The following is a 19123-nucleotide window of genomic DNA, read 5'->3' on the forward strand; positions in this document are numbered from 1 at the left end:
CATTGCATCACCTTGGGCCAAAGAATGGCCTAGACAATTATATCACAGAACTACTTTTGATGGCCTTTCAACTGGCCTCTTTATGCATATAAAGGACACGCCGCTGTAGTCTATTTTAATCGCATTAGCTAAGTGGAAGCTATACGAACAATAACAATGCTGCAGTCGTAGCAGAGACCTGGAGTAAAGGATATCGAGTGATATTGACAAATCGACATACATTGATTCACCTTCCCACGATTCGATATATATCATTTGGGGTCATGATTTTATTTAAGAATAGATTATTTTAGTCCTATTTGTATTGTATGATTTGTATCATCTTGTGTCATTGTTTACACGAGATTGAATGTGACATTTACATATGATTTGCATGTACTTTTCACAAGTCATGAATAACAGATATATAGATGTTCAATTCAATGCATGTATCTTGAGCGTAAGGTTGAACTTATAGTTTGTTGGGTTACTTAGGGGTCATGCACTGAGCTGGCACCATTGCGGCTCTAAGTTCGAATTTAGGCAGCTATCAATGGGTTGAGCTGGATTCTCAAGTGCAGTGAGTTGATTCTATAATTACAGGCAGCCCTCTACGTACGAATACCCGACTTACAAACATCCGCACTTACGAACCAGCTTCCATGAGATTTTTTTTTATATCAAATGCAAACTCGCACTTACGCATTGAACCGCATAACTATTTTCTTCAGCGGAGTGATCTTCCGCGATATGTAATGAGTCACAAGCCTCCCGCTTGGAGTGTTTGTGTCTGTGCGCGCGCACGTGTGTATTTTGTGTGTGAAAGTGAGTGTGTATGGGGAGCGGTGATTAGTGCGCTGCGCTACGAACCCAGCGACCCGAGTTTGATTCCCGCTCACACCAGTGACGATTATTTGAACCAGTCCTGGGCCTCTCTGAGGTCGACTGTGCCTCAAATGAGTACCTGGTGCGGTGTATAAACATCACCACTGGGGAGACAAAGGCAGCCGGGCGTGGTGTTGGCCACCCACCTCATCATGTCCCGTGCCAGCCTTCATAGGTGCTGCTCGCTAACAGCACTTGCCCCAACAGTCTGTTAAGGCTATACGGGTGATAGTTGCCCTGCAAACGGTGTTTGATGTCAATCAATCTTGGATTCTTATTTGGTAATATAATGTTAAATGGAAAAGGCCAAATTAAGTGGCAAACACGATGTAATGTGATGGTTGTTGCAAAGTAATTTTTACCTGAGCTAAGGCCATCAAAACACCACACTTGAGAATACAATTTAATCAAGGGTGCCTGAACCTTCGATTTGAACCCATGATCTTAGCAGTACAGTACCAGCTTTGTGCTTCCGCCCTTATGAACCCCCCTAAAGCCATTTGGCTACCTCTCATTGCATCTTTAGCAACTATCTTCCCAAGGTGTCACTGTGGTCAAGATGTGTAAGTAAAAATCCGTCGGGCATGGGTTCAAATCCCAGCTAGGGGCTGACTCTAGATTGTTATCGTCAGCTTGATGAGGTCATGACAATTGGTACCATTTTGCAGAATTTCATCGACTGCCATAGGAATGCGGCATCTTCGCTGCTGGCTCACGACCATCAGTGGAGATGAGCATTGCTCTGTGGATTATTTGAGCAGGGAGAGACTTTGCTTAACTGTGTTATATGCAATGAACGTACTCACATCTATATTAATTGTAGATAATAACCTGAGACAGCAATCATCCTTTAAATACTGTTTTCCATTGGTTATAATTAACAAGCCAGCCATCCGGTGCACCGTCCAACCTATATGCCTACTCAGCCGCTGCACTCGGCATATGTAAAGTAATAATAATGCACTTAAAATGATAATGCTTGGAGTAATAAAACATGGGCCGCACACGTTGGGGGAGCTTTAACGACACTGTGAAACAAGCCCAATTAACACCCCGGTATGAACATAGTAATTGACCGTCTGTAAACCTGCCACCTCATGCCCGTATAGCCTTATGTGTAACCCTTTCTCAGCCAAGTTTCGCTGATTTGACTCACCACGATCCAATTAATCGTATTGATTTTGGATCATGGTTCAGTTTTAAGAATCAATGTTTTTGTCTGCATCGTCTGTTAAGTAATGTCTCTCTTGTCTGGATTATTTGTTGCAAGGGTATTGTCTCTCTTTACGGTATTGCTTGTCTAGCTTATATTGTTTGTAATCACTATATCACCTGTACATCTGTTTTCACTGTCATATCCGTGCGTCTGTCTGGTTTGTACAATCTAATTTCTACCGTCTTGTCCGTACAGTCATTGTCTTATAAATTATGATATGTAATATCTACTTTTTGTATCATATTTTAATTTGTCTGATTTGTACACTGGCAGTATATTAATGTATAGTTTGTACGATTTGCAGTGTCTTTGTATTGGCTGCCTTGTCTTCTGTCTCAGCATTACTCTCCATCTTATCTCTCTTCTGTCCAGTGTGTTCCCACCATTTACATGAAGGCAAATAAATGCGTAACATGTGTATGAAGTGAAAATGATCAATTATTACACGAAATTTGCAACCTGTGGGTTGTGAGAGTAATGATCTATTTGAATTGATTAATTAGAAAATGTTTAGGGATGTAAAGATTTATCATTTAGAGGCAAACACAACCCAAAAACACAACAGCTCTTCTCTAGCACCTACACACTTCGTCTGTTGCCCCTAGGGTATCCAACATGCATTTGAAGCTTTGTTAAATTACTGTTAAGACGCATTTGGGTGTTGTCAAAGTGCTGTATCGATATCACTTCATTGACAAATTTAAGGGAAATATATCACTCTCAGTTCTATTATGACATGCCAGTTTTTTCACTCGCAAAACTTCAAGCTGATGTCAGACAGCCAGGGACATACAGCCCAGTTAAATATCTCAAAGACAGAAGATGTTTGTTGTTATGGGTTGCGTTGTCCTTTAATTAGCTTCTACTGGCTGTACAGTTCAGGAAGAGACATTTCTTCACCTCATGACAACACGCTAACAATACTTACAATGTTATAATTGGTGATAAATGCGGAAATCTTGTAGACTACAGTATATAAACTAAATCAAAGTGTTGTAAAATTTTAAATCATTCTAGCGGCTGTGTGTACACGTGGTGGCACTTTGACAGCCCCCACATCCATCATTATAAAGTCTCGCTTCATTAAAATTAGCATTTAAATTGGAGCTAGAAATATGCGTTATTTTAGCGAATGAAAAATGACAGCAAAATGGTCAGTCTAAGAGGGGGGGGGGGGATACATACTTCATAGTGGCTGACAATTCTGTTGTACAAAAAGAGAGTAAGCTCTACTGATTGCTGGAAATTATCTTTGGACCTTTGACTAGACGCTGCATTCCCATTGCTGTTCAAAAGTGAGTCACGTGAAACGAAACGACATGTATCAGACCGTATTCGCGAGCACAAGGCAGATTTGAAACACGGCAGGACGAACTCTTCCGCCGTGGCTGACCACTGCTACAACGCTGTGGGCTCTCATGATATTGTTTTCTCCGATACCAAAGTGCTCTGCAAGCCATCTGGACACCATCAAAGATTTGTCCATGAAGCCATCCAGATATACAAACATAGACATAACTTCAACCGAGAAGATGGATTCAAATTGAGCAATCATTGGAAGAATGTTATTAACCAAGTTAAACCTTAGCTGCCTGAAAGTTTATTTTCATATCCGCATCTCCAGTCTTTTACTCCCAGCCCTGCTCACTCCCATCACTTGGAAATTTGCCGTGCAGTGTTTCGAGCCTGCAGAGTTCTCTCCCAACCCCCCTCCCCCCCAACGTGTCACAGTTTTAGGTCACCCTTTAGGTTGAGCTTTAGGATCACCCTTGCCGCTCTCCTCCAGCCCACGCCCCGCCCCCACACTCACCCTGGCTCCTCCCCCCCCCAGCTATATAATCCCTTGTCACAGTCATCTCTTTGGTATACTTCAGCGATTGTTTTCGCTGTGGTTGTCCCCGCCTGATGACGGACGCTTGTGTTGCGCCTGAAACGTCGTGTTTTCTTTTATTTTTATTTTCTCTGCCTGCGTGACTTTACCGAAAGAACCAAGAGTATAGTGAGTCACGTGTTAAAGTAAAGAGCTAAACCAAAAATTAATTGGATAAGTTGTTTCAATCAGTTTAGCTGCTGCATGTGCTTGCTGATGGTGCACGTGGAATGAATGCACTCATTAAAGGGGTGACCCAGCCTAAAAAGTAAGCAGCTCTTCTCCAGTAGCTACACACTTAGGCTGTTTCTTGGGTTGCTTGGCATGAGTTTGAAGCTTTGCTCATGAGAACAAGGATGAAAATGCATAGATTATGTAATGCTTTCCAACATGTTTGTCCTTTCAAGTGTTTTTTTAGAGAACATACCACGGTCTTGATTTGAAGCTTTCGTGACTGCAGGAATCCATACTCTTTGGTTCTTGTGGTAAAGTCACGTAGGTAGAAAAATAATAGATTACGACGTTTCGATCGCAACACAAGCAATCGTAATCAGGTGGGACAGCCACGGCAAGAACAAACTGCTGAAGTAGGCGAGAGATCTGCCGATCTTTCCAATGCTGCTGCTGTGGTCCACTTTACTCCAGTGACCCGGGTGCTGCTGCGGGGTCTACTTTTTGTCCCGCCTCCTTCCCCCCCCACTTCTCTCTCCCCCCCTACTGCCGAGTCCTATATAACCTCGTGCGACGGCAGATCTCTCGCCTACTTCAGCAGTTTTCTCTTGCTGTGGTTGTCCCACCTGATGACGATTGCTTGTGTTGCGATCGAAACATACCACAGGTTAATGACATTATTTAAACTGTTAAGAAAAGTAAGTGGGCTTGGGCAGGACACGTAACTACAAGGGAGGGACATCCACAATGGAGATGGAGTGATACTATCATCTCTTGTGCAGGTGCTTGGTGGATTGTTACATTGCAGGACTGTGAGAGATGACTTCCAGTAGCGGATCGATCAAAGTTGATGGGGATAGTGATGAAATAACGTTAGCGTTAAAACTAGGTAAAGAGATGATTTCTTACTGCATGTCATGTTGCAAGATGACATATGATACGTGATGTCGCGAGGTGATGCTCCTTGTAACCATGAGATTGGATATGCATGTTGCACGTGTGATGTAATTCCCAAGGAAACCAGATAACCTTTTAAAATGTATTGCCAATTTTTGGACAGCTCTTTTGATACTTTTTCCCAGTAATTCCTTAGCAGCAATACAACTTTTTCATAAATGTAGTTAATATTGGAAAATTTGCTCATGAGAGTGACAGTGATCCCTCCACGACAGATAGATAAATAAACATACATTTATATACATAGCTAATGTATTCCAGTTTCGTAAGAAAGTGCTCTAAACACTTTAAAGTTACGGTCAGGCATTATCACATTTTCATTATTGCAGCAGTGTTGTGACGGTGAGAATTCTGTGACGACAGTTTTAAAGTACAAATATCCCTCGATTTGGAACGTTTGGTTTACGAAATTTCGCCTTAACGCAATTGACAAATTATGGACACTTTTCAATTAACGAAATCGAATTTTTGCTTGAACGAAATTTCACATGGCACATGCGGCATTAGATTAAATAAGAAGTATCGGGGAGGCTGCGTCATCCATACGCTACAGCGTCATGGCATACCTGCAGTGCAACAGTGATGCCTCCACATCACCATTCCAGTCATTCCAACATGCAGCAGATCTTTTGGTGAATTCCCTGAAAAGGTACATTATTTTTGTTTAAAATAAGTTATTATTTAATATTTTAATATTGTGTCCGTCGTGCAGGGAGGGGCTGGGTGGGGAGGGAGGGGCTGGGTGGGGAGGGGAGGGTGGGGCTGGGTGGGTAGGGTGGGGCTGGGTGGGGTGGGGAGGGGCTGGTCACCCCGTGGTGCCCTTATAAAACTCAACGTTTAACCTACTCACGCCGGCTTGTGCCCGCCCTCACAGTCGGGGATATTTGCGGAATACACCACGCCGCCGTTGACCCTGGCCATTGACCGAGCAACCCAACGTTCTTTCCAGCTCCCTCCGCAGGAATGTGTTTTATGTATGGCCATACGCAATAATATAATAGCACCACTGTGTGTGAAGTCAACAGGAGTTATACTAAACTAAACTATTTTTTATTTTCCCAGATAAGACCCCCTGAGCTATATAGCTCTTTTTCAGAAGCGACCTAACCACAAATGATAGCTCAAAGAAGTGGCTTATGTTGAAAATGATTGCAGCAAAATATTGTAAACGCATATTTCTGAATATGGAGGGAAATAAACGGAGGACCCGGAGAAAAATCTACACGACAACTGGGAGAGAGACATGCAAACTCCAAATATACGGGTGTTAGGGTCGGGATCGCACCCACGACCTCCTGCATACCAGGCGAGGTAATTAATATCTGGCCTCCGTGGCACCTAAATAATGTAGAGGGATTAATTCATCTTCTTGGTTCTTTTGGTAAATTCACGTAGAAGGGAAGTAATAAAATAATAAAAATAAAACATAATAAACGACGTTTCGGCTCCAACGCAAGCAGACGGCTGCTTGCGTTGTAGCTGAAACGTCGTGAGAATTATTTTATTATGTTTTATTTTTATTATTTTATTATTTCCCTTCTACGTGACTTTACCGAAAGAACCAAGAATATGAATCCCTGCAGTCACGAAACCTTTAAATCGAAATTTAATGTGGAGGGATATCCCTAATTTGAGAATGTGGAATTTCCACCACTCATTCCAGACTGCTAACTGGAGGTGAACGTCTCCATGTGATTTTTTGAGCAGGGAGACACACACTCTCACTCACAACTCGGCACACACACACAGTGTGCTCAGTGCGGTAATTACATTGCAGTTGAAAGACCAATTCTGCAATTCAGAGCGCTAGATTACATTCCCGGATTAATTGAGGCTTAATTCAGAATTAAATGGCCTGAATTAATGTGGGTGCGTGGTGACTATGCGTTGATTTTATCAGCCCAAACGATCTACTTACGGGTTACTCACAGCCAGTAATTATGTTGGATGTGCCAGATACTATTGTACGTTTCCTTTTCTAAGAGTTGCCTGTAATCCAGCTACATATGTACAATACAATGAAACTCATATTATTCATGGCGATGTGGTTTGTGCTTTTGGCAGATCCTACTATTCACGTTGATCACCAGCAATGACTCCTGTTATCCACACTGCTGTTTGCGGATAAACATGGTTCGCAAACATTCAATCACATCCGGGTCACTCCTGTCACCTGTGAAAAGTGACGGATAATAGGATGGTTTTGGCACTTGTGGGTGACTCATTCTCAGATAAGCATGGATAATAGGAAGAGTTAGGCACCACTTCAAGGTTACACCTGTTACCTGTGAATAAGTGAAGATAATAGGAAAATCAGACTATGGATATGAATATTGTATGTAGTTAAATTCAGATAATAAAAGTGAATGAGAGGTGGGTAGACCTATACATACACATACATGATGTATAATACACATAGGGACATAACACATAATGTTTGGCCCTATGTCGATCCACTACCAAATGAAGGCCTTTCCTTGCCATATTGGCCATGGGATTGCTTGACAACATTTTACCAGGTTTGGTGGGAGGGCCCGATTACGGTTCATATATTAGTTTCCATTGTTATTAGCTGTAGCAGGCAATCAATCTCAGGTTACTTTGATTATAGTAGGGTTGTTAAACAATTCATTTTTTACCAGCTAAGGCCCACTGAGCTAAGTAGCTCAACAAAGTGGCTTATCATGTGGAAATGTATAGCAACCAAATACTCTAAATGCATGTTTCTAAATGTGGAGGGAAAAACCGGAGGACCCAGAGAAAAATCCACGTGACCACGAGGAGAACATGCAAACTCCAAATATGCAGGTGTCTAGGTCTGGATCGAACCCACGATCTCCTGCATACCAGGAAAGAGAGTTAAAATCTTGCCACCATGGCAAGATGTTAACTCGTAACCAAAATGTCAACTGTATCTGTTTTAGAATCAATTACTAATTCCAAAAGTCAGGAATTGGTAATCGTTTCCAGTGGACTTTTAGTTATGAATGCACTCACTGGCATATGTGTGAATGTTCAAACGGCACAGCTGTCTAAGTCACCACATGGTACACTTGCCTTAATTTCTCAGTTACAAGGTAAAGCTGCAGCCCTGAAATTCCTTTCCTAATCAGAGGGAGCTTTAGAGGGTATTTGGTCTACACTTCCACACTGACCAAATGTCTTGGAAGAGGTGGGTGTACCCACACGTTACCCCACCACATGTTACCTACCAATCTACTAACTGGTGTACCCATTTATACTTCTGGGTGAACAGAGGCAAGGTGATGGAAGAAACATGCACCCATTGTTTCAACTGCCGCTTGGGATATCGTAACGAACTTGGACATGTCTACAGTGAAACTTGTGTTATCCAATACTCTATCTTTACACCACCTTCCTATTATCCGAGCCATCATGCAGGAAAGCAGTGATCCAGAAGTGAAGGCACATGTTTTCTATTATCCACGATTATCCGTGGCTAGAGAGGATTTACCCTTGCAAAGGTGTGGACCATGCGCGGATCTCCAGCAGTGCGAAGTACATCACTGCCAACGAATTATACGTTGCTGATGAGGTTTCGCAGCCCTGCTGGTTTTGCGGTGGTGGTGATATTGATGAAGGTAGCGATGGTGGTGATGGTGATGATGATTATGGATGAATGGCAGTGATGATTATGACGATGATTTGTGCTGGGTATTACGCTGTGCTGGAATGACTCACAACTGTGCTATGTCGGGATGACTCAGAGTATGCCCTGTAATGTCAGGATGACTCGCATGTTGTCCCGCTATGTTGGGATGAATCATCCTATGTCCCGCTATGTCGGGATGATTTTTTACTACAGTATATCCAGCTATGTCGAGATGACTCATACCATGCTCTGCTATTTCGTGATGATTGATACTACATTCCCAAATGTCGGGATGAATAATACTGTGTATCATTGTGTTCAGACGATTCCTACTTTGTCCTACTGTTTCAGGATGACTCCTGTGCTGTGTCCTGCTGTGTTGAAAGATAACCTGCGATATCCTAAATGTGTTGGAAACATGTCAGGGATAATGCTGATGATCATGGTAATCATGACAGTGTTAGTGATAATACTAGTTACACTGATGTGTGAATAGGAGTTTCCTGGAATGTATTGCCATGGTAACGATAACAATACACTTATGCAAATACAAGGAGTACCCAGAATTTGCCATAAAATTCATAATACTACCTTTTCCATGGACATGACCCAGGGGATGGCCTGCATAAAGAAAATGTGCATAAAGAAAATTATACATATCGAAAGGTAGCCACCCACTTTTATTGAGCACATCAAATTTGATTAATTCCAGGGTCAAAATAATGTATTTTCTACGTTTCAGTGCAAATAAAAGTGTGTGTATTGAAAAGTTTGGTTTTTTTTAAACCCTTTTTTTATACTTGTTGCTCTCGCCCCAAGGAACAGAGAATCACAGTGGCCGCTCCGGCGCGATGACGAGTGGCGATATAAGCACTCCTTTCATTGGTCATAGGTTGGCCAGCAACAGCCGCTGTCATTGGACCAGACGTTTGCCGTCGTAGGTGGGGGCGACCATTCGTGATTTCAAACGAGGGGGGGGGGGTAAAATGTACAGTTATTAATTATTAAAATGTAGTTAAAAACACGAAGAGGACCACGATGGCCGGGACCTGGACCGTTTTTTTAAAAATTAAATCTTCAATTGTCAGGCGAGGCGAGTCTGTGAAGAAAATTTCAGCTCGTCAGGGTTCGTAGATCGAAGATATGCATCAAATATTCCAAAGAATATGAACAGACAACACGGCAAGTTCAATAAAGTGTGTAATAATAAAAGTGTGTAAACAGCTTCAATAAGCATTGACCAAACATCACGGGCAGGATTTTAATTCTTCAGGTGACCCTTGAGACTTGGTGATGACTGACTGCTTTTTGTGAGTACAGATTTGGGATTACAAGATAAAACTATGTTGTCCTGCCGTGAGTGTTGTATCTTGAGACAATATTTATGTTTTGGCAATGCCATGCAGTCTGGAATCATGCTGAAATTCATCGTGGTGAAAATAGCTTTATCTTGCGCAAGGTTTTATTCAAAAAGGTTATTTACTACAATTATTTTTGCTCATAAAAGTATTATTAAAGTACGCTACTGCAATAAGACAATTTAACAGAAAGCGAGTTAAGCATCTGGAGCCAGATTTGCATGATGGTGAATGTAACTGTGATTTTTTGTGAAATTGGTCTGATGTTTCCATTACCAGCAATGGATAAAATCAACCATCATGATGTGTTTTTTGGCCAATTAATCAATATGTGATTCTGACCGCTAATGTACAAACTATCACACATTTTACTCATGATGATGTGTTAGAAATTGGTCCCAAATCTCATAACAATGTGTTTTTTGCTCTTTTATACTTTTTTTTAATGGAAGCTTACTACAGGGATGACTCCATGAGAATATAAGATGCAATAATATAGCATTGTTATGGATAGGTGTTGTACCTTATACTTAGCAGAAGTGCCTCTTACTGATAATCCTTATTCCAAACCAGCCTAGTAGTGTTTTGGGAAATATCAAGTGAGAAATTAAGCCCTGTGTGTATATACAGTATATATGCATATGGGTGTCAATGTTTCTGTTTGTCTCTACATGTGTATATCGGTATGTATCTGTGATTACGTGAAATGTTTGTGTGTGTATGTCTTTATCTGTGTGTTTATGTGTATCTATGAATGTAGCTACTTGTGTGCAAGAGTCTGTACTTATCTATAACTGTGTTTATATTATCTCTTTGCGTCCATAAAGAACATGAAGGCTCACTGGGGCAGTACGTCCACTCCTGCTTAGCAGTGCCACCAGCCTCACGTACGTAGCCTCCTGGTGGATCCTCTCGGATATTAGGTGCTGATACAAAGCTAGAAAGGCCAGTGTAGCCACACTACCATGTGCATCAGGCTTACGATGTGGTTTTGGCAATTGGTGAGGGCAGAATAAAATGTCCAGCTCGGAAATAATCTAACACCTAATACACACAATAAATTAGATGGCGCGTAATATATTCTACAAATTATAATAAAATAAATGATACAAAATTACATAATCATCTATGATTACAGTGATGTGATACAATATGTCCTGTGCACATCCTCGTTTGTATGATAAACTGTGTATGGGAAGTGTGCTGGCCGGGGCTGATCTGGTGTACCTGCTAATTTGGTTAGTCCTGAAGCCAGTGGGTAGTGTAAATTGGGCCTATGTGTGCGTGCGTATCAGTGTGTCTGATTTTGTGTATGTGTGTAAATATATTTTGGTTGCGTGAGTATATTTATATCCCGGCGACCCGAGTTCGACTCCTGTTCACAGTCATCAGTGATGAACATCTCAACTGGTTTCCGCCTGAAATAGTGTGGTTTGTAAAATCAATATTGTGGAGACATAGGCGGCCGGGTATGTGCCTGTAAACAGCCCTTGACCCAACAGCCTGTTAAGGCTATTGGGGATCTCTCTTATCTGTGTGTGTGTTTTATCTGTACCTATATGTGTTTGAGTGAGTCATGTGATTTCACAGGACACATTATCAAACATTCCTCATAGCAGATGCTATTAATCTCAACTACTGCTTTCCAGTCACAGTGCCTAGAAGCCAGTGTGCTTTATAGCAGGATTCTGTAAAAAAACACTTTAAACACCCCCTTAAACAGTTCCTCTGGCACCTTTAAAATTCCCGTGTATTGAAGGTTATTTCTGGTGCTCATAGAGGTCGAAGGCACCATTAGGTTTCACTTTTCCCTTTTTTCAAATATTTTGTCTTTCCCTAAATTTTATTCCAACTATTCTATTATCCTTTCATGAGACCAATTAATTTCCATTTGAAACTCGAGCAAAAAGCAGTTGTAATGTCACTTCAGGTGTCTCTGGAAGATGTCAGAGAACTACTTTAGTGGTGTCTTTAATTTGCTTTAATTGCTTTTTGTGTTTAGTTTGTTGTCTTTTTCCCGCACCTCCAATTAGCACGGTTGGCTATGTATGGTGCGAAAGACAAACATGTACATCATCAGTTTTTCTTTCCGATTCCGTTCCGATGACATACGTGTAAAATAAAATAACTTTATCGGTACCAAGGCTCCCACAAGGCCACGCGGGAGGGTATGTCACACATTTGGGCGCCAGCTATCATAGAGTGCGGTCGTGTCGCTACAGTTCTCTGCGGTGAGTACATTGCCTTTAATAACAACAGCGCTATGCCTTTGTAAATAAAATGTATGCGGAACCGCTTACGCGTTCCGAGATTCAGCAGTGAGCAGGACCGACCCTGCAACTTGCAGCCGTCTCGAAATGGGAAAGGGTTAATTGGCTTGTGGTGAATGTAGAGGAGGGGGGGGAGCAATCATGAACCAATTTTTTCAACATTTTCATATCAACACCAATCTCTTAAGCTGAAGTTAAATGGTGTGATTTTCTTGCAAAATTGTAGCCAGTGATAATGGCATTATTGCTTCATATAACAAAAGTACAAAATAGAGTTAAATTAAATTCTGTCCTGCAACGCAAACCTTTGTTGAAACTGCATGCGCTCTACCGTATTTCCCCGCATATAGCCCGCATACGCATATAACCCGCAGACGCATATACCCCGCAAAAATAGTGTTTTGTGTAAAACAAATTTCAGATAGCCCACACCTCCATATACCCCGCATGCATTCATATCTTTAACGTCGTTACCGCAGCTTAATTCCATCACATTAATACAACGTTGACATTTGTAATACATTCCACTATCAATTGTTAACATAAAAATCATAACGTGCACAAGTAAAATAAACTAACCAGAAACGAGTGAACTTAAAACAATAAGTAACAAAAGTAAATATCCAATAAATAAGTAACACATAACTGGTAGATAAGTAAGTAAGAATACTGTTAGGCTTACCAGCATTCGACCTCATCATAGTACAGCTACTGGACCGGTAGTTACCTCTGTACAGTTTTAGCACTGGTAGATTGCGCACTGCGCAGACAATAGCGGCACTACGGTAACGCCGTTGGCTCCTGGCAACAAAGCCATTGGAAGTTTGAAACAAAGCTCATGCTCGCGACTGTATAGTGCTCAGCCAAAAGCAGCGGCCTAAGGGACTCAGCAATCATGATTCCGCGTCTGGTAGACGCTTGTTAAGGCCCTTCCCATTGTGCAATCCATAGCCTCAGCTGAAACTTTCGCACCCCCCTACAGTCACTGAAAGTATTACAGTAAACAAAGTTCACCCATTTCATACATTGTCGTTTCATTGTACAAACAATTCGAATAATTTAAAACGTGATAACATGTGCAATTTTAGTGTGAGTGGTTTATTCAGCAGTGCTTTAGTCAAAGGTAAGTGTTGCATAGTGGATAGTCCTACCATGAATTTTTTTTTACGAGTTATGACATGTCACACGTGTCAAATATTTTTGGGATAGCCTGCACCTCCATATACCCCGCAGGGTCTTGTTAGTAAAAAGTGGTCTACCCCGCGGGTTATATGCGGGAAAATACGGTAATTGTCTGGACTAGATCACATGTTTATCACAGTAACTTGATGGCGATATCCAATATGCCTGAAGCCATACATACGTCACTGATTATGAAGATGATACCACTAATGATGAGTACTTCGACACTGATAATCGTGATAATGACACTGATGATACTCATGATGATAATGGTGTGCTGTTGATTATAATGATGGTGATATTGCTGATGCTACTGATGGCAATGTTGTAAATAATATTGTTGAATATGATCCTGTTGGTGGTGATAATAATGTTGATTTTGATACGATTTAAAATGATGGCGCCGATGCTGCTGCTGATCTTATGTCTTTGATGGTGATGCCGCTGCTGCCGCTGCTGCCTGAGTCAACCGTGGCTGGGGATTTTAACTTGGCCCATTCAACCTAGCAGTTAACTTTTTCACCTGTGCCCCATCGTGTTCACTTTGCGTTTCAGATTAAACGCCATCACCTGACACTACTGGCTGACGAGACAGACGCTTCGGTGGTCGTGTGGATGTCGCGTAAAATGGGGCTTACGGAGAGGCTGTCGCTGCCTGCACTGCTCATCTGCTTACCTTTCCTACTCTTCATCTTGGGACTCACGGATGCTGACAGTAAGGCTACCATTTTTTTTCTGCGATCATAGAACAGTGCACAAACTACTACTCTGACACATATACTCTTATACACGTGCACACACACACATTCCCTTCAACTAGGGTTTGGAAACTGGCCTGTCACCTTAATTTCATACAGGCCTACCACTTTGAAACAGCCTGAAAATAATATTTGTCCTTCACTGCAAGCATCTTAGCCTCACTAAATGGTTCTAGAGGGGAGTATTTTGAGTATTTTGACCTGGCAGCACAATTTTTTTATATTAGGGTGCTTAATCACCTCTATCACTGCAAGTGCGTCTCGGAGTAACAGAAGTCACTATGCACACACATGCCTTCATTTATATATTCTTGCCCTATTCATGTTGTATGTTTTACTTCCTCTTATGGAATATCCTGCAACAGCACTTTATTTCTAGAGCCCTATACTGACATTGGAAGAAATGTCTAATACATTTTTACTTCATCATGGGACCTCCTTTGCCAGTACCAAAATATGATAATAGGTTTTTCCACTTTTTATCTGGCAAGGGGAAAAACCTATTCTCAGATTTTTACTTTTTCACACAACATTTATCACATCAAAGCACTTCACCTTATTGCTATATCCATTCCATCTATTAGTGCGACTTGCAGGAGCAGGAGGAGCTTATTTTTGTTACATTTAATTGGGACACCGCATCATGACGTTGTAACAGTAAACAGTAAGAGAAGCACGGGTACAGAAAGATTCGGATTGTCTGTGGATTTTTCATAATGAAACAGCATTATTTACATACAAATATGTTTCTGATGCTTACAAGGGCACCGAACATAATCACGATATTCAGCTGCCTCACAAACATTTAAGTTACGAAAATAATAATCAAGCGTATGCATATTTTAAATAAAGCACATCTGGTAAGCTGTGATGTAAGGTGTTCAATTTATTCTGCAGAATGGTAAATTTAGTAGCGTACATGTTTATGTTTGGCCATTTATGTAGCTGTACACTGAAGCAGTAAGTGCTGTACAAAAGAAGTTTGATTTTATACAATCGCAATGTTTTGGAATAATTACATTTCCGTTCTCACTGCCAATACTGTGTTGTACGATGTATTATTGATAATTGTGCAGTACTCTGATGTAGATATTTTTTATCTTTTTGTAAGACCACAGTCACACATCATCAAAATCTATTTAAATAATACACTTACATATTTCAAAGTGCTTGTCTGCATATGAATCAGTGTTAACTGTCAATTCTTTGTGCATTTGCATGGGCATAATATATAAATCTTAAAACAATTGTCAGTGTTTTGTGATGTGTTGAAACGGTGAGTATTGGACTCTTTAATCACAACATTCTTTTCATGTCATCATGAAAACGAAACAACAAGTACAGTATTTATTATAGCATTAAATTAGTTGTTTTAATACTTCCGATATTGCATGAACACTTGAATATTATATAAACGCTCGTTGAACATGTACAAACGCATACAAGCCCGTAATAAGTGTGTACGTAAATCAGGAGTGTCCACTTTTTTTATATGGAGGGCCAGATTGACTAACATGCCAAGAACAAGGGCAACAGACATACAGCCTATATTACATAATGTAAACATTGTTATATTTACAGTATACAGTATTACGAGCAATATCATACATTTTAAATATGCACATGCAGCATATAATGCTATGGAATAAAGTTACAACTTTTGATTTGAAATTATTTACGATTTATATAAGAGATGTATTCAGATGAGATATATGAGAGATAAGAGAGATGTACAGTTGAACGTCCAAAAAAATCCGTCCTCCAGCAATTCGTAATTCCTAAAATTCGTGGTCCACCTCAGATTCGTGGTAGTTCCCGTATATCCAAAAATCCACAAAAACATTGCGGATGTTTTGGAGGACAGTTAAAAACTCTGATAAGCCGCAAAAGTTGGGATTATAGAGGCGAATTTATTATAATCACAAGACACCGCTATCAGAATGAAAATGTTAAGCGCAGTGGACTTCTTTGAAGCCAGTGGCTTAAAATGTTGGAGAGACGTGTTTGAAGTGCTTGGAACGCATCTGTCTCTGAGATACAGAGAGAGATGAAGCTGCAGAGACAAACGTGGATGTAGATAGATAAACGGAGTTTTTAATGGAAATGTTTTTTTGGCTCGACGTTGCACAGATTGCGCTGACGTAGTAATTTGATTGGGATAATAAAAGCTATGATGTTCCCATCCTACCACCTTCCGATGTTAGTTGGGCTTTACGCCCATTTCAAACTTGCGCTTTCACAGGATTCACACTAACACAACCACTTCGCGCGCCGACTACCCCTCGCTAGCGGTTTTGCTTTTTTCCATGAACATGCTAATCTCTCATTAACATGCTAATTTTCACCTGGCAGCCCTTTGATTGGTGGAAAACCAACCACAGTCGGGTTGGCTGCCCACCACTTGCATTAACATTGGCTGCTGACATTTGGGCTAAGCTAATTTCAAACCCTTATAAACAGTTGGCCTTTGGAAGCTAACCCCCCTTTTCCTGAAGACGACCGCTTGTGTTGTGATCGAAACGTCGTAGTTTTTTGTTGTTTTCTTTGAACCTCTTTACGTGACTTTACCGAAAGACCCAAAGAATATATTAAATCCAATATGATAATTGTTTTTTTACCCTTTTATCTGGCAACAAAACTGACACTTTTTTTTACGAGGAGTCATGTTTGCATAGACTACAATACCTGCAGTCATAATGCAAACAAAAAACATAACTCTGATAATGTATGCGCTTAAATCCACTTTGTATTGTGAGTCTAAACAACTCCAAAACCAAACGATAGCAGATTTTTATATTCTTGGGTCTTTCGATAAAGCCACGTAGATAGATCAAAGAATACATTTAAAAAAAAAATAATAACAATATCAAGACGTTTCGATCGCAACACAAGAAATCGTCATCAAGTGAGAAATATCGATGGGGAGAGCTGCTGAGAATTTATGGTGTGAGCACTGCTAAGGTAAGGAGTTATAAAGGTTTTGGATGGGTGTAGCACTGCATTTTGTAGAGCTGTAACATTTAGGAGAGATAATTCAGTATATAGGGGCCAGATGTTTTCAGAATAAGTATAAGAAAATAGCGAAAAACGTGCATACTGTACTCACCTGATGCTGCACTGAAGGCTTCACCAACCAGCACCCTACGAACGGCCACCCTCCTGCATATCACATGACTACAAAGGCTACATGCTGAGCAAGATAGGTAATTAGGGTGAAAACCCAGTCACCATTCAAATTAAATGTCAGATACGGGGAAATGCACTTAGCTGCTTTGAAATTAAGTTGCATTAAAACATTAAGTTGGACTCTTCCCACTTTGTTCACGTTCCTGTATCTAACATCCCATTTATAAAGTCCTTGAATAATTTTTTACAGTCAGTGTTCCCCGATGTAACATTTTCATTTTAACCTGCCTTATTTATGATAACTTATGTACTACCCCTGATGTTTGAGCTATGTACAACAATAGTGTGATTGAACATTTTCACCATGCCTGTCAGGCAAAATGCAATGTTGCACCTTAAGCATCTAGATATGGCTTACTCAATGTAGTGATTGCTGCCTATAGTGTACATCAATATCAGCCATGATCAATCCACCACTGGATGAATGCCTCCCCAAGCCATTGTCAACGATCATGATCCCTTGATGTAATAATCACCTCCTAGCACTTGCCCGTGAGCTGGTTTCATCACTCCATCTGTTTGGTGGACGTACTATTGGACTTGTTCTATCCCTTGGCTGCCACTGTCATCTTTATTCTTGTCGATCGACCATCGTTGCTTTTAGCGATGTGTCCTGCCCAAGCTCTGTTCTTAATTGTATAGTGTCTTTAACCTACATATGTTCTCTCATCCATGTGTTAGTCTTTCAGTCGCAGTGTAATTTAAGTGTGCATCTCTCCATGCTTCTTTGCTCACTCTTCATATATTTTGTTCCATTTTTGTTATTGACCATGTTTTTGAACCATATCATGTGCCGGTTTCAAGTTTGGCTTGTTGGAGACAAGTCATGCAATGCCGTCTTATCAATTCTTGTAGCTTAGAATAAGATGCCCTCTGCCTCTAGGATAGGTGGAATTAATATGCAGAATGCTGCTTTAACGTTTGTCACAATAGTAGGATATTTTAGCGTCATAACGTTTAAGTAAACTTAACATGATCAAAAGCCAAGGGAAAACGAATTAAAACAAGTTTAAAACATAACACTTATGATTTAACATGTGTGGGTGAAGTGTTGAACTGTTTAGACATTTTGTTTATATTAAATGTAATTATGTTCAGGAAGTAAAGATATTTCGATTTTTTCTGTTAAGTTGTTAGTGTAGTTTTTGTAGTCAATTGCAATCTGAAAGGGGAATACTTATATTACATTTTTTTGTACATATTTCTCTGAGAGCAGACGTATCACATGGTCAAGGATGGCATGGCACTTGCACAACTGCATATTCGAAGAGCAGAACATGATTATTGGTCTTCTTGGTTCTTTCGGTAAAGTCACGTAGAAGGGTAATAATAAAATAATAAATTTTTAAATAAAAAAATTAAACAATAATAATTATGTTTTATTTTTATTAAGAAATTGTATTATTTTTATTATTTTATTATTTCCCTTCTACGTGACTTTACCGAAAGAACCAAGAAGATGAATCCCTGCAGTCAAGAAAGCTTTAAATCGAAATTATTATTGGTTTTTGGCTTCGGTGTAAGGTTAAGTGATTATAAAATAAAAAAAAACTGCAATACAGTATGGTGACAACTTTATGAACATGTGTGGTATGATGATGATCACATAAGTACTGGTATAAAAATTCCACATTTATACCAAGAGTAATACCCCATTGACGACAGATTATGCTACTGA

At 40.3% G+C, this 19123-nt stretch overlaps 1 protein-coding gene across 1 annotated transcript in view; it reads left to right on the forward strand.

Annotated features, from left to right (window-relative positions):
* Positions 1 to 19123, forward strand: part of LOC144739806 (receptor-type tyrosine-protein phosphatase S-like) — a 210430-nt gene that overhangs the window by 17887 nt on the left and 173420 nt on the right. The window contains exon 2 of the mRNA XM_078622715.1: positions 14057 to 14216. Coding sequence (XP_078478841.1) covers positions 14117 to 14216 — 100 coding nt within the window. The 5' untranslated portion in view covers positions 14057 to 14116. The remainder of the gene's footprint in view (positions 1 to 14056; positions 14217 to 19123) is intronic.

This window comes from Lampetra planeri, chromosome 3, assembly GCF_965212315.1.
Source record: "Lampetra planeri chromosome 3, kcLamPlan1.2.h2, whole genome shotgun sequence".
In the NCBI taxonomy this organism is placed as follows: domain Eukaryota; kingdom Metazoa; phylum Chordata; class Hyperoartia; order Petromyzontiformes; family Petromyzontidae; genus Lampetra; species Lampetra planeri.